The sequence below is a fragment of the Leuciscus leuciscus genome, assembly GCF_965113295.1.
Source record: "Leuciscus leuciscus genome assembly, chromosome: 16".
Taxonomy (NCBI): domain Eukaryota; kingdom Metazoa; phylum Chordata; class Actinopteri; order Cypriniformes; family Leuciscidae; genus Leuciscus; species Leuciscus leuciscus.
The window spans coordinates 36,429,161-36,441,644 of NC_138740.1; the positions used below are offsets into that span (position 1 = coordinate 36,429,161).

Consider the following 12,484-nt stretch of genomic DNA (forward strand, 5'->3'; position numbering starts at 1 on the left):
CATGTATCAAGCATTAGTGTAAGTGTATGTATGCAGTACCCTCATAAGCTGGTCTTTGCTGCTGATGGTGGCCAGCAGATTTTCCACAGCGGTCTGGTTCTCAGTCACTAGTCTCTCTCTGTCCTTCACCGCCTCTGATAGCATTGCCTCTGTGACCTTTAACCTTTGACTCATCTGCTCTGCAAGGTCACGACCCTGAGACTCTGACTGGCTCAGAACTCTATTGGCCATGTCCTGCAAAGTGAATTTGAAAAAAACACTTTCACACCAACCAAACTCTGACTTGGGCCAGCATAAAAAAAAAACTGTAGTGTGAAAGTGTGTGTACCTCCATGTCTCTTGTTTTGTTGTCCAGTGCTTGTTTTAAGTGTTGTATAATGGCATCCTTCTCTCTCAGAGCTCTCTGAAGATTTTCTTCAGTCTCGTCTTTACACCTCTGAAGATTCTTCAGTGAGTTCAACAGCTGCTGCAGTTCAAGATCTCTCTCCTTTATGAGAGCATCAAAACTCTACACACACACACACACACACAAAGAAAAGAAACCATTAGCATCTGATTCCACATTAGCCCAACACCCTATCAGATGTTAAGGAAAGTTAGGAAATCATGTGACAAAATGACTCTCTTTTTCACACACTTACGTTAATGGTCTCCGCGTTGTGTGAGAGCAGGTTGTTGAGACGTTCCACTTCTCTCTCTTTCTCTCTCAAACTCAGCTGCAGCAAATGGATCTCATTTTCTTTCTCCTCCATGGCTGCAAACTTATCATCCAATGCTTTCTGCACACAAAAAAGAAAACACACACACAAAATGTTGAGTCTTGTGATCAATATTGTGATATCTGGATTGACACTGGCAGAGAAACATATTTCTGACATCAGAAACTCAAATCATTAACGTATCACCACCCACCTTTCTCGTACTGTACTTTTAAGACTTCCTTATAAATACAAAAACAATAAATGAAGAGACACAAACCTCAAGTGCTTTCTCTTTCTCCTTTAGTCGTGTTCTCAGTTTAGCGACCATGGGATCCCCTTCCTCCTGGGTTCTGTTCTTTTCCAAATCTCTAATCATGTTCATATAGTCCTGTTAATACAGTCTGGAGTGAATGAGGGCAGAGAGGTGTTGTGTGCAAACTGTGTGTTTGTGTGTGTGTGTGTGTGTGTATACCTGCAGCTGCTGGTCTTTATGATTCAGGCTGGCCGTAAGTCGTTCTATAGTGTTCTGTAGTTTTTGTTCAGAAGCACGGTTCTGTTCTTGCTGTTCTAGACGCTGCTGTTCTAGAGTGTTCTCTCTATCAGCCAAAATGCCGTTTAGCTTCTTCAACTGGTTCTGAAGATCCTGTAGTTAACAAAAGAGAGCAAAAAAATTTAAACATTTTCAAATTATTAAAAGATTTTATTTTAGCATTAAAATTTCTAAATCATTTTAGCAAAATGGTTTTGCTGATTGTTTTTTATGCAATTAACCAATTAACCAATTCTTCTTTGTATTGTAAGAAATCTTTAGTTAAATATTGCTGTTTATTGCAATGTTTTGATACCGTTATGTAGCTTGTGTCAAATTTTGCGATGTTTATAGAAATGGGCGATACAGCAATAAAAAAACTTATAATATTTCCAACCGTTTTCTTATAGAGTATAAACAATGTTTCCTGTTTCTGCATGTGTTTGTGTTACTCACGTTAGTATCCTTGTCTCCCTTCTTCTTCTGTTGCTGTAGTTGCTCCAGCTCTTGTTCCAGCTGCAGTCTGGCCTGCCGAAGGAGGGAGAGTTCTGAATCTCTACTGGCGAGCACACGCTGCAGCCTCTGGGCTTCCAGCAGCGACGAGTGCGCCTCCGCCTGGAGCCGTGACAACTCAGCCTGCTGCTCCAGGAGAAGAGACTGCTGGTCTTCAGCCCCCTGGAACACACAGAAGAATGTAATACACACACAAAACAAACCCTTCACAGACTCCTATACGAGTAACTAAGTAGCATGACGGTAGCTCCAGCTGTCAAACAACTGCTAATTCAAAGATTAGAGTCTTTACTCAAAAGTGAGCCATAACACATGAGCTACATGCCTGATATTTCTGTAATTTGGCTTTATGAAGGGCCTCTCGAGCCTTAGCCAGAGCCTGATCCTTCTCTTCAAGATCACCGGATAAATCTTCAATCTAAACGAGAGACAGAAAGAAAGAGAAATAGAGATAAAATAGCATTTTATGATAGCTTTTGTTGTCAAATTTGATTGACATCAAAATTTAAGGGAAAATTATGTTATTTGAGATCATTTTCAAATACAATATGGAATCAGTGTCAATGTTTGACTGAGTCGTACTTCTTTTTCCTTCTCTTTGAGAACTAGACTGAGGCCCTGGATGGTTTTGTCTCGTTTTAAAGAGTTCTTCTTCTCTGCAGCCAGCTCGATCTCTCTCTCCTGAAGCTCATCAGAAAGAGCCTGAAACACAGAAGGGAAGCCAATCAGACTAACACATATGTATCCTTTGCTGTTAGTTTAATGACAATTTTCAGTTTAGAGGTCATGCATGTACAGAACCTATTTCTAAAATGCCAGAAAATCATTTGTCATAACTTTACCGGCCATATTAAAATGGCTAATGTCAATTTTTGAGGCCTGTAGTTTGCATGTGTATGCAGAGAGAATTTGTTTTTACCTTCTTTTCGCTCTCGGTTTCTTCTAGCGTGTGTTTGAGTGTCTGGCTGCCGCTCTTGGCCATGTTCAGTTCTTCAGTCAGCTGTCTGGTCTTCTGCTCCAATCTGCTCAGCTCATTCTGCCTTTCAACTAACACCTGTAACACACATAAAAGCACTTTTAATTTGAGACGAACAAAAACAAGGCTGTTGAGAATAGTAATAGAATTCATTGCCCTTAATGTTCTAGGCATGTTGTTATGTCGTACTCTACTGTTTGAGTAAGCAGAGGGTCATCAAAATCTCACAGCCAGTGTATGAGGGGTGTACCTCCTGTTTGAGAGGTGTGTAATCATCATTAAATTCCTCCTCCATCTCTCTCAGACTTGTCTCCATCCTCGATTTCCATGACACATTCCTGTGGGCATTTCCACGTGTGTACTGTGGATGTTTCAGTACTGGAATCTTGCTCCCATTGCAGCGTGGGACGGGCCGCACTCCTTGCACACTCTTCAGGAGCTGAAGTATATCAAACAGCACCGTGGTCGTTTCTACGGTTCCGGGGGTTGAGTTTCTCAGTGACCGTCTGAAGGGTGATGCACTGATGAGGGCATGGTCATGCTGCTCCAGGGCCACTGATTGGAGGGAAGCTGAGCGTGATATCAGAGTGCTCTTCTTATGCACGACGTCCAGGTAGTCTCGACTAAGAGAACGAGGTCGGGCTCCCGGCCCAACGGTTGTTCTAGAACGCGTGTCACTGCTCTGACGTGAACACGAATTTGATTTTGAACGTTGCGAGCGATCTGTTCTACTAAGAGGCTCAAGGCTCACACACCTCCTTAATCGACCTTTGAACTTCTCCTGTTGGCCATCACCGACCGTACCCACAGCAACAAGCCCTTGACTTCTTCTTGAAGGATCCTGTATGTTATCAGCCCACGCTTGCCGCTGCTTTGGTTGAGGTCGCTGGATGCATTGCAGCTGTTTTGGACTATGTAAACCTGCTCCAGTCTGAACTTCCTGTTTGAGAGGTTTCTGTGATGCGTTTCCCCCTAGTTTGGTTGGGTTATGTTGTCTGTATTTGTTAGTGATTTGCGTTTTCAGCCCATCTCTCTCCTTCTGTAGCCGCTGCAGCTGAGCAGCTTGTGCTTTTTGCAGTTGTTCAAGGGCGACATCGCATTGCACGACACGCTCGAGCAAGAACACGCATTTCCCGCAGAGAAACTCACTGTGACCGTCCCGATGCAACTCCACACCCAACACATGAGAGAGGACCACTGCCAGCCTCAGACGGCCACATGCACTGAACAACCAACGACACTGACCGCCCTGCACGCATACGCCGCATACACGGCATGGGTCACGCATGTTCACCAGATGAACACTAAAACTCTGATACCACTGACAAATAAACACACTTCAAAAACATGGCATCGCAAAGCTCTCTGATCTTTACACATGATATCGTTCCATCCATCTTCCTCTGAGTCTCTCTGTCCACCTCGCTCAGCACTGAACTAACTGTGCTCTGCCCACACACAGATTTAGACCCTCTAATCCACAAACACACACAGGAAATCCTTTGAGTGATGTGCACAACGTCTGCTAACACACACACACACACACACGGAGAGTAATCCTCTCAGCGGGTGTCTGATGAGAAGAGTTGTATTTGGGCCACTGATGTTCATGCCATGCCTTGGGGATGCTACAGGTCACGCTGGAACATGTTAGTAGGGGTGGTTTCCCCTGACCAATATTTCAATGTTTTTTCTTCCAAATGCTCAACAAAGGCAGAATGCAGCATTAATACATGACACTCACTTACTGACAGATGTCTGCTTTTAAATGCTCACCTGTGCTTTGTGTGTGTGTGTGTGTGTGTGTGTGTGTGTGTGTGTGTGTGTGTGTGTGTGTGTGTGTGTGTTGAACAGCGCTTGTGACATCGGCTGTGTGTGTGTGTGTGTGTGTGTGTGTGTGTGTGTGTGTGTGTGTGTGTGTGTGTTGAACAGCGCTTGTGACATCGGCTGTGTGTGTGTGTGTGTGTGTGTGTGTGTGTGTGTGTGTGTGTGTGTGTGTGTGTGTGTGTGTGTGTGTGTTGAACAGCGCTTGTGACATCGGCTGTGCATAACTCAGTGAAAGCAGTAAAATGCACTTGCATCTCATGCGTTTATAATGCAAAATTAATCTAAACAAAGTTATGTCTTAAGGTATTAAACAGACAGAACATCTGATATATCAAAATTGATCTGTGCATTAGAGTGAATGTAGCTTATGCTTATTATGAATGTCATCAAGAATAATAAACAAAAAGCAATAATGCTGAGAAAGAGAGAAAAAAACGTTCAGATAGCCTCCTTAAAGCCCTCTTTAATGCTGAAAGCACTCTTTGTTTTTTGCTTAATGTGTTTTTTTTGTTCCTTTTTATTACGTACAATTTTCTTGTATGTTTTGAAACCATATTTAGTTGAAAAATCTTATTTAGTCTTTACATAGAATTGTTTTAATAATTTTTTTAATTTTTTATATTTTAGTACTTATAATTACACAAGTAATTAAATAAAAAAATTACTAAATAAACTTAAGATTTAAAGCCGGTAAACTAATCAATAGGAAAAATATGGACTCCCGGAATCAGGATTGGAAAGTGAGGTGCCTAAAGATTCCCGGCCCTAAATGTTAGCATGAAACACAAGCATGAAACAGTATATTAGTATTTTTGATAATCTGAACAACAAACCCTAAGAATTCAACTTCGGTGCATAACTCGTGCTGTGCTACAGACATGAATGACATCTTAAAATTGTGTGGTTTGAGGAGAGGTTATTACTTTTCACCAATCTGAGCCATATCTAGAGATCAAAAGATCACAAGGACTTGAGGTTGGAGTCTTCAGACTTGGGCCAGAACACTTAACAACCATCTAGCAATGACTAAACTGGCTAAAAATCACTCATAAACCTCATAAACAACTTTACAGCAACACTTTGGCAACCACCTACAACACCCTAGCTTTAAAAACAATTCACTTTTCAGTTTTGATGTTTGAGTTTTCATTTGCAACAGACACAGACTGCTGCCAACCTGCTAATCCAGCTTAGCACACTGCCCTTCTACAGGGCTCCCACACTCTTTGATCTTTCCAGTCATATTTAATTACAAGGTCGGATTTTTAATAATAATTTTATAGAGATTTCTAAGGGTGGATCAGGGACCAATCTTTTAAAGAGGTAGATTTAAACTATTATGCTCATGAGTGCACAAATGTCTATAATAAATCCTGAAACATGAATGCTACTCAAAGGATGATTCAGCTTTCAAAGGCCACTTTCTCCCTTTACGACAATTTTGTGTCAAGTAAGAAATAGCTAGTAACATGCCGCCCAATAATTCACATCATCATGCTGGCTTGCTTACAAGTAAGTTTTACTCTATACACGCACTCATTACTGGTAGCTGTCTGCTTACCTGTTTGTCCCTTTCTGCATTTTCTCTCCCATGGTCTAGTTCTTCTCTAAGGACCTGTAAAAACAAAAATACACAAAACATCATCACTCAAGTGTTTGTGATGTGCCTTTGAGATAGCATAAACATTGGTGTAAGAAAGCCACTGTTGTGCTTTACAAAACTAAGAGACTAACCTGTAGCTGACTGTCTTTTTGGCCAATCAGGGAGTTCAGCTGTGTCATCTGCTCTCCTATTGGCTGGTGCGGGTCATTCTTCCGAAGCTCTCCAATCATTGCATCTTGATCTTTGAGTGTCACCTGCAGTTGCTCAATAACACTGAGGAAAACATATCAGGGATTTTCAGAACTAAAAGTTTCACTTTGTTAATGAATAAATTGTCTTTTAGTACTTTAATTTCTTTCTTGATCACCTCTCCTTCTCCTGAAGGGCTTGCTGGAGCTCTCTGAGCCGTTCAGGGGTGGAGCCTGAATTATCTGAGGGCCCTGATTGGTTGGCGGCCTGTTGCTTTTTCTCCAATTCAATATTTTTCACCTTCTCCTGTTCAGCAATGGTGGCCATGCTTTCCAGTTCCTCTTGGGCAGCTCGCAGAGACTGCAAAAAAAGAGAAAGCCATGGAAATGACTAAAGATGAAAAACATATTTTCAACCATTTGCTACAAAAATCATGGGGTTTGTTTTACCTCCTCCAGCTCTTGAATCCGAGTGTTGAATGCTTCTCTGAGTGAGTCCATTTCTCTGTGCATCTTCTCTCTGCCATCATCACCAACACCTCGACTGGCTAAACTCTCTAGTGCTTTCCTACACACACAAACACATGCCATTATGATCTGTGTCATAATGCCGTTTACATGTTCTCAATTGCAAATATTTGACCTGAAAGCCCAAATTAGTCATAACCAAGTGTTTCCAGAGTGCAATGTTAATTTCATCACTGACAACATTTTTGTAGTTTATACAATTTTCAAATGCTAGGAGATTTGGGTCTGTTTATAGTTTGACATGTTTTAATCACTTTGCACATTATTGTAAAAAAAATTATATTAAATGCCATTTCAGTAAAATAAACTGAAATGAATATGACAAAATACTTATTTTTCTGTCCCACGTAAAGCAAAATATTGCCACTTGGTAATGAAATTACAGCCAATCAAAACAATTTGATGTTTAAAGGGACACTTCACCCATTTGCATTAAGCTTTGTATTGTTAGAAACCCAGTCATATATTATAATAAACGTGGATTTTTCATTAATTTTCCCCTGAGATGGGAGAAATAAGGATTTAAGTGTTTTACTTCCTGCTTATTATGACGTAAAAATCATCATTTTGCGTCATAATAAGCAGGAAGTCACATTTCATTGAAAAGTATAGAGACTTCAAACACTAGCTCCTCATTATTCCAGGGGGCGGGACCCGCTCACGCTACAGGCCTATTACAGATCAGTGGGTGGGACTTCACTTTCTGAAACTAAAAGTAATATCCTCCATCTTGTTTGGAAGCTAAGCTAACAGCCACTGTGGAGCCAGCTGTGAAGATATGACAATAGCGGAGGGTAACGTTACTCAATATGATGTAGAAGAAGAGGATTTCGGAAGTCTGATGCTCGAATCAGGTGTTTGTGGCTACCTTTACAAGCCGCATAGCGAAGAGCAGCCGAGGCAGAAGACCTGCCTGTCGCGGACGAGAAGCCCAGACTGGCTCGAGCTGGGGGCGGACTGGTGGCGCCGGTGATCTCACTATGCAACTACGAACACAGAGATAGAGTCCGTCTGCTGCGAAGAATTTAAACGATGCCAATTTCTCCTGGACGAAATCTCAGAATCAGACGAGGACACGGACGTTTGTGTTGTGAACCATCCTAGTTTCGCACCGCATCTGACTGAACATCCCGGTAACGTTACCATGCAATAATTCACCACTTCGAAAGAAATACAAATGAGGAGTAATTCACTAATGAGTTCGCCAACTAACTAACGTTAGACATTTGGTGTGAAATGAATTTCAAGCTCCGGTGGTAGCTAGCCTTATAGACGGATGAGTGATTCATATGCTGTTCTGGATTAGTGGGAGTGGCTTGCGCATCTGTGCAATGTGGTGCATTGTGGGAGTTGTTGTCTTTCATACAAATGCGTCCTGAAGTTACTTTCTTTTTTTCCTCAGTCAAGAAGGCACCAAATTCAAAATTTATTTTACATTTCGACTACATATATGACCCACTTTCAATAAAGATCAATGTTCCCATGGGTGAAATGCTCCTTTAATGGCTATGTGGAATAGGATTTTGGACTGATTCGATTTGAATATGGGCGGAGCTACACTTCACAATCCATTCCCAAGTAAGTTAAATTCATTAATCTGTTGAATTTTTTTTAACAAAATCAGTGTTGACTTGTACCTGAACTTTAAATGGGACTCAAACCTCCTTTTAGTTGTGATATAGTGTCTCAATCTACATTGCACTACATAATACTACTAATAATATAATATTATTCCTATTCCTATGACAGTAATAGCCATATATTGTAAAACAATTGCACAAAAAAATTCAAGAAACTTTCATAATTAGTTTTGTCCTAATTTTTATACATGCAAGAGATAAACCCGTGAGCTTTTATTTTGACGGAAACTGCAGCCAAGCTTTTATTTTGGCGGAAAACTAGTTTACAAACGCATCTCATTACAAATCTAGTGAAATCCTGTAATAATGCGTAACTGCATTCCCAAATGCAAGCTTAGCACATGCACAGATGGAGTTCACTGCATTCATTCACTGTGAACTGAGACGCGGAGCTGATCACGTGAGCGAAGTGAGCACTTCTCTATGTGCGGCGCAAACACACAGTCTTTTGATAAAGGACCCAAAGCCTTATCGCGCTTATTGACCTTATATGTTATTATGAGAAGTTTAAATATATTTTCCGGCCGCCAGAGATGAATCAATGTATGAGAAACACTGTAATCTGTCAAAAACTGGAACCAAGAGACAAAATGTCTTATCACATGTCATGATTGGTTAGGACAGACAAGCAACAAGAAGAACAAAGAAGAAATAGGTTTTATTGCTTGATGCTGTATCATGTCGCACCAAGTTAGGATGGATAATTAGTAAAAATAGGAAGTGAACATGTAAACTAGACTTACGATGCAGACACCAGCAGTTCCTGTTTCTCAGCCAGATCTCGTTTCATTGACTCCACCTCCACTTTCAGCTCAATGTTCTACACACACAGATTTAAAAGTTACTTACAAATCAACAAAATAAGGTCACTGTGCATATAACTACTGGCATCATTAGCCTCTTTCTCACTGGGTAGTTATAGGAACTTAGTTATAGGAACTAGCCACTAGGGTGGTTCCTCGAGAACAGATTTTTCTATCTACATATTCTATCTATAATACTTTATTAGATAGAACTGTTATACAAAGAAAGTAGCCTAGATAGTATATGAAAAAGTTTTAGCGTTTGCTATGTGGTTGATGCCCAATGTCGCTAGCTGAGCAGAAGAACATAATCATGTTAGGTTAGTTGTGTTGGATTTCCTCCTTGGCTTAGCATAAAGGTTGAGAGATCCATCTATCACTGTTTTCCATGTTCATAGAGTTAGTTCGAGGAGTAAATATCTAGCCTATAATCTGCCAATCAGCGTACACTTATGTCACTGGTAGTTCCCATTGTGATGAGTTAGACCCTACTCTGAAGAAGGAACTAATTTAATTAGCCAAAAGGCGTTCCTAGAACTAAAATCATTCCCAGTTCCTGCGATGCAAACACGCCAAAAAGGGGGTACTTCCACCATTAGATCTATGTCATGTTTGTGCACATGTGTGTTTGTGACAGTGTGCGTCAGTAACCGTTTTGTAAATGTCCTCTGTGGAGTCGTCACATTTCTGCTGCACACGTTCTTCCAGAAAATAGATCCTGAGCTTCAAGTTAAAGTTTTCCTTTTTCAGAGCTGTGATTTGCTGTAAGGGAAACACAGAAAATTACTCAAAATATTCCTTATACATACACAGAAAATACAAACAAGGAGAAAATGTACCCTAATCTTTTACTTAAGCAGTAGTTCTGGAAAATTTCAAGGAGCAAACTGGAATTTACTAGGGCTGTAATCTCCCAGTCGATTAGTCGATTATTTGGGCGATACGTTCTGGCTCGACCAAAATTCTGATTGGTCGATTTTTTGCCGCGTTCATTTCATCAGGTGGAAAGCACTAATTGCTAATGGGGGTGTTTTCAGAGCACCCCTGTTTCACAGGTAACAGTCTGTCTTCAGAACACCCCCCTTGTTTTCACTTCTTTTGGATTAGCCCAACCCACTGGAGAAGAGACAGATTGAAGAAAGTAGGCTACTAGAAGGTTTGCTGAATATTATTTATTTAATTGTGAGAGCGTTTAATTCATACTAGTCAGTCAGTCCTCTTCTACCATGTCAACAAAGGCATCGGCAGTGTGGTAGCATTTTTTTTAAAGTTAATAGTCTATTCATGTCTCAGCCGCGAAGCTGAGCTCCACAGAGCGGCTGCACAGAGCGGCTGAAATGATAGTGTCTGTCAGTTATTATAATACATATGACAAAAACAATTGTCTAAATTATGTTGCATATTCCTCAAAAGTTCTTGTGATGATATCACTAGTTGACAACATAGTACTACTTTCGGAAATCATAGGCTATGATATTGCGCAGTTGCACGTGATGCAACGCTGTCAGAACCGACAGACTCGAGTGTCAGACTCATTTCAGTGCAAAATAATTAGGTAAAAAACGATTTAATATACTGCAAATACCCTACTAGTTTATGTTTATTTATAATTCATTTAGGCGGACAACAAGGCTACCAAATACTGCGCACAGTGCGCAGCTAATTAATTTAAAGTTTTTTTTCCTAACGTAATTTTTAGTCGAAAATTTCAGGACTTCAGTCGACCAAGATTTTCTTTGGTTGATTACAGCCATAGAATTTACACAATTTTAACATATACCACAGCTCTCATGGTTCATCGTAGTGATGTTAGATTCATGAACAAGTGTGTCAGATCTTTTAAATGATCCAGTTCACAAAACCAGACTGAACAACAATGAAATGGAGAAAATCTCCATCAGAATTTTTATTCTGCCTGAACCATCCCTTCACACTGAACCTTTCTGAATATTCAGTGCTTCCCTCCTTACAAAACTCAGACTCATTGATGAATAAACATGAGCAGAGCTGTTCTTCAAATAACTGAATTGCAGAAAAAGAGCGAGAAAGGGGAATGTGGAAGGAGGGGACGAGAGCTAAAAGAGAGTAATGAGTGTGTGTCAGTAATGAGGGTTGGCATGAGTGTGTGTGTAAGACACTGCCAGGGAGGGCAGTGAACTGTGCGTCATTGTACTCAGAGCGTTTTTCACTTCAACATCTGGGGCAGAAATAGGGGGAAGGGAAAGAAAGGAATACAAATGGAGTCAGGAATAACCACAAACACCACAGTGATGGGCAGTTGTACCTTCTTCTGAAAGGTCTCTGTGTTTCTACAGCACACAAACACACTTTCTCTCTCTCTCTCTCAGACACACACACACACACACACACACACATAGGAATGCACAAAGATCTTTATCTCAGTACAAAGAAATAAACCCCTTTCCTTAAATGGACAGGCAGACATTCTATACCAGAATATCATGAATGCCAAAGAAACCAAAATAGTTGCATGCTGACCTATTAAAATGAAGTTCAAAATCATCAACAAGTAAGAAAGGCACTTAAACTGATAACAATGAGAATGTTTACACACAATTATTTCTTATTCAAACTCGTTTTAAGGGTTTAGATCCAAATCAATAAACAAAAAATGCAAGAAAACTGTTTGATTTAGACGTTTTGTGATTTGAATACCTCCAGTTGTGACGTCAAAACATAAACAGGCGTGCACATTGAGTAAGCTTAAATAACACTAAACATGATAAACGGAAATAAAGAAAATTCTAAATGTGTGGATTTGGTTTTGCTTTAACTACACCGTCACAGATGAAAAGAAAAACTGCTGCTTATTAAAAATAATCATGTAAGAATGATGAATATAAGCACACTCAATGGCTGTTTCAAAACCTTGTGAGCTGTCTATCAAGACATAATTTTTGGCATTGTAGGCACACTTATAAGAAAACAAACAAAACCAAACATTCTGATTCAATTCAAGAGATTCAAGAAATGTTCAGGTTTGCTGTTACTTACGTTCTCGTAATCTTTCATGTTCAGAGCTTTGGATGGAGACATCCTCTGTCCTGGAAACAGAGGCGTTGCAGATGACAAGACAACAGACAGACGAATAAAACAAGCAAGCTTCTGTTCGCTCCAGAAATGATCATTGTGTGTCTTATTTGTTATTTTCAGAG

General features: G+C 40.3%; 2 protein-coding genes across 7 annotated transcripts in view; both read right to left on the reverse strand.

The window, feature by feature from the left end:
- The window catches only part of LOC309478089 (myomegalin-like), a 41,909-nt gene that overhangs the window by 25,413 nt on the left and 4,012 nt on the right, over positions 1–12,484 (reverse strand). For all 6 annotated transcript variants that reach the window (XM_082141541.1, XM_082141544.1, XM_082141545.1 and 3 more), the window contains exons 3-18: positions 12,324–12,373; positions 9,960–10,070; positions 9,249–9,325; positions 6,788–6,905; positions 6,517–6,698; positions 6,281–6,422; positions 6,108–6,161; positions 2,663–2,797; positions 2,326–2,445; positions 2,069–2,161; positions 1,687–1,905; positions 1,174–1,344; positions 979–1,089; positions 642–779; positions 329–508; positions 40–234 (exon numbers count right to left, since the gene is read on the reverse strand). In XM_082141541.1, the coding sequence (XP_081997667.1) occupies positions 40–234; positions 329–508; positions 642–779; positions 979–1,089; positions 1,174–1,344; positions 1,687–1,905; positions 2,069–2,161; positions 2,326–2,445; positions 2,663–2,797; positions 6,108–6,161; positions 6,281–6,422; positions 6,517–6,698; positions 6,788–6,905; positions 9,249–9,325; positions 9,960–10,070; positions 12,324–12,373 (2,096 nt within the window). The remainder of the gene's footprint in view (positions 1–39; positions 235–328; positions 509–641; positions 780–978; positions 1,090–1,173; positions 1,345–1,686; positions 1,906–2,068; positions 2,162–2,325; positions 2,446–2,662; positions 2,798–6,107; positions 6,162–6,280; positions 6,423–6,516; positions 6,699–6,787; positions 6,906–9,248; positions 9,326–9,959; positions 10,071–12,323; positions 12,374–12,484) is intronic.
- Positions 2,804–4,561, reverse strand: LOC309478155 (uncharacterized protein). Its single transcript, XM_082141743.1, has one exon. It carries the CDS (start codon positions 4,005–4,007, stop codon positions 2,910–2,912), a length of 1,098 nt encoding a protein of 365 aa, XP_081997869.1. The 5' UTR covers positions 4,008–4,561; the 3' UTR covers positions 2,804–2,909.

Bases quoted from the DNA above. Each gene is read 5' to 3' on its own strand.
- LOC309478155 (XM_082141743.1), bottom strand. From the start codon at position 4,007: ATGCGTGACCCATGCCGTGTATGCGGCGTATGCGTGCAGGGCGGTCAG.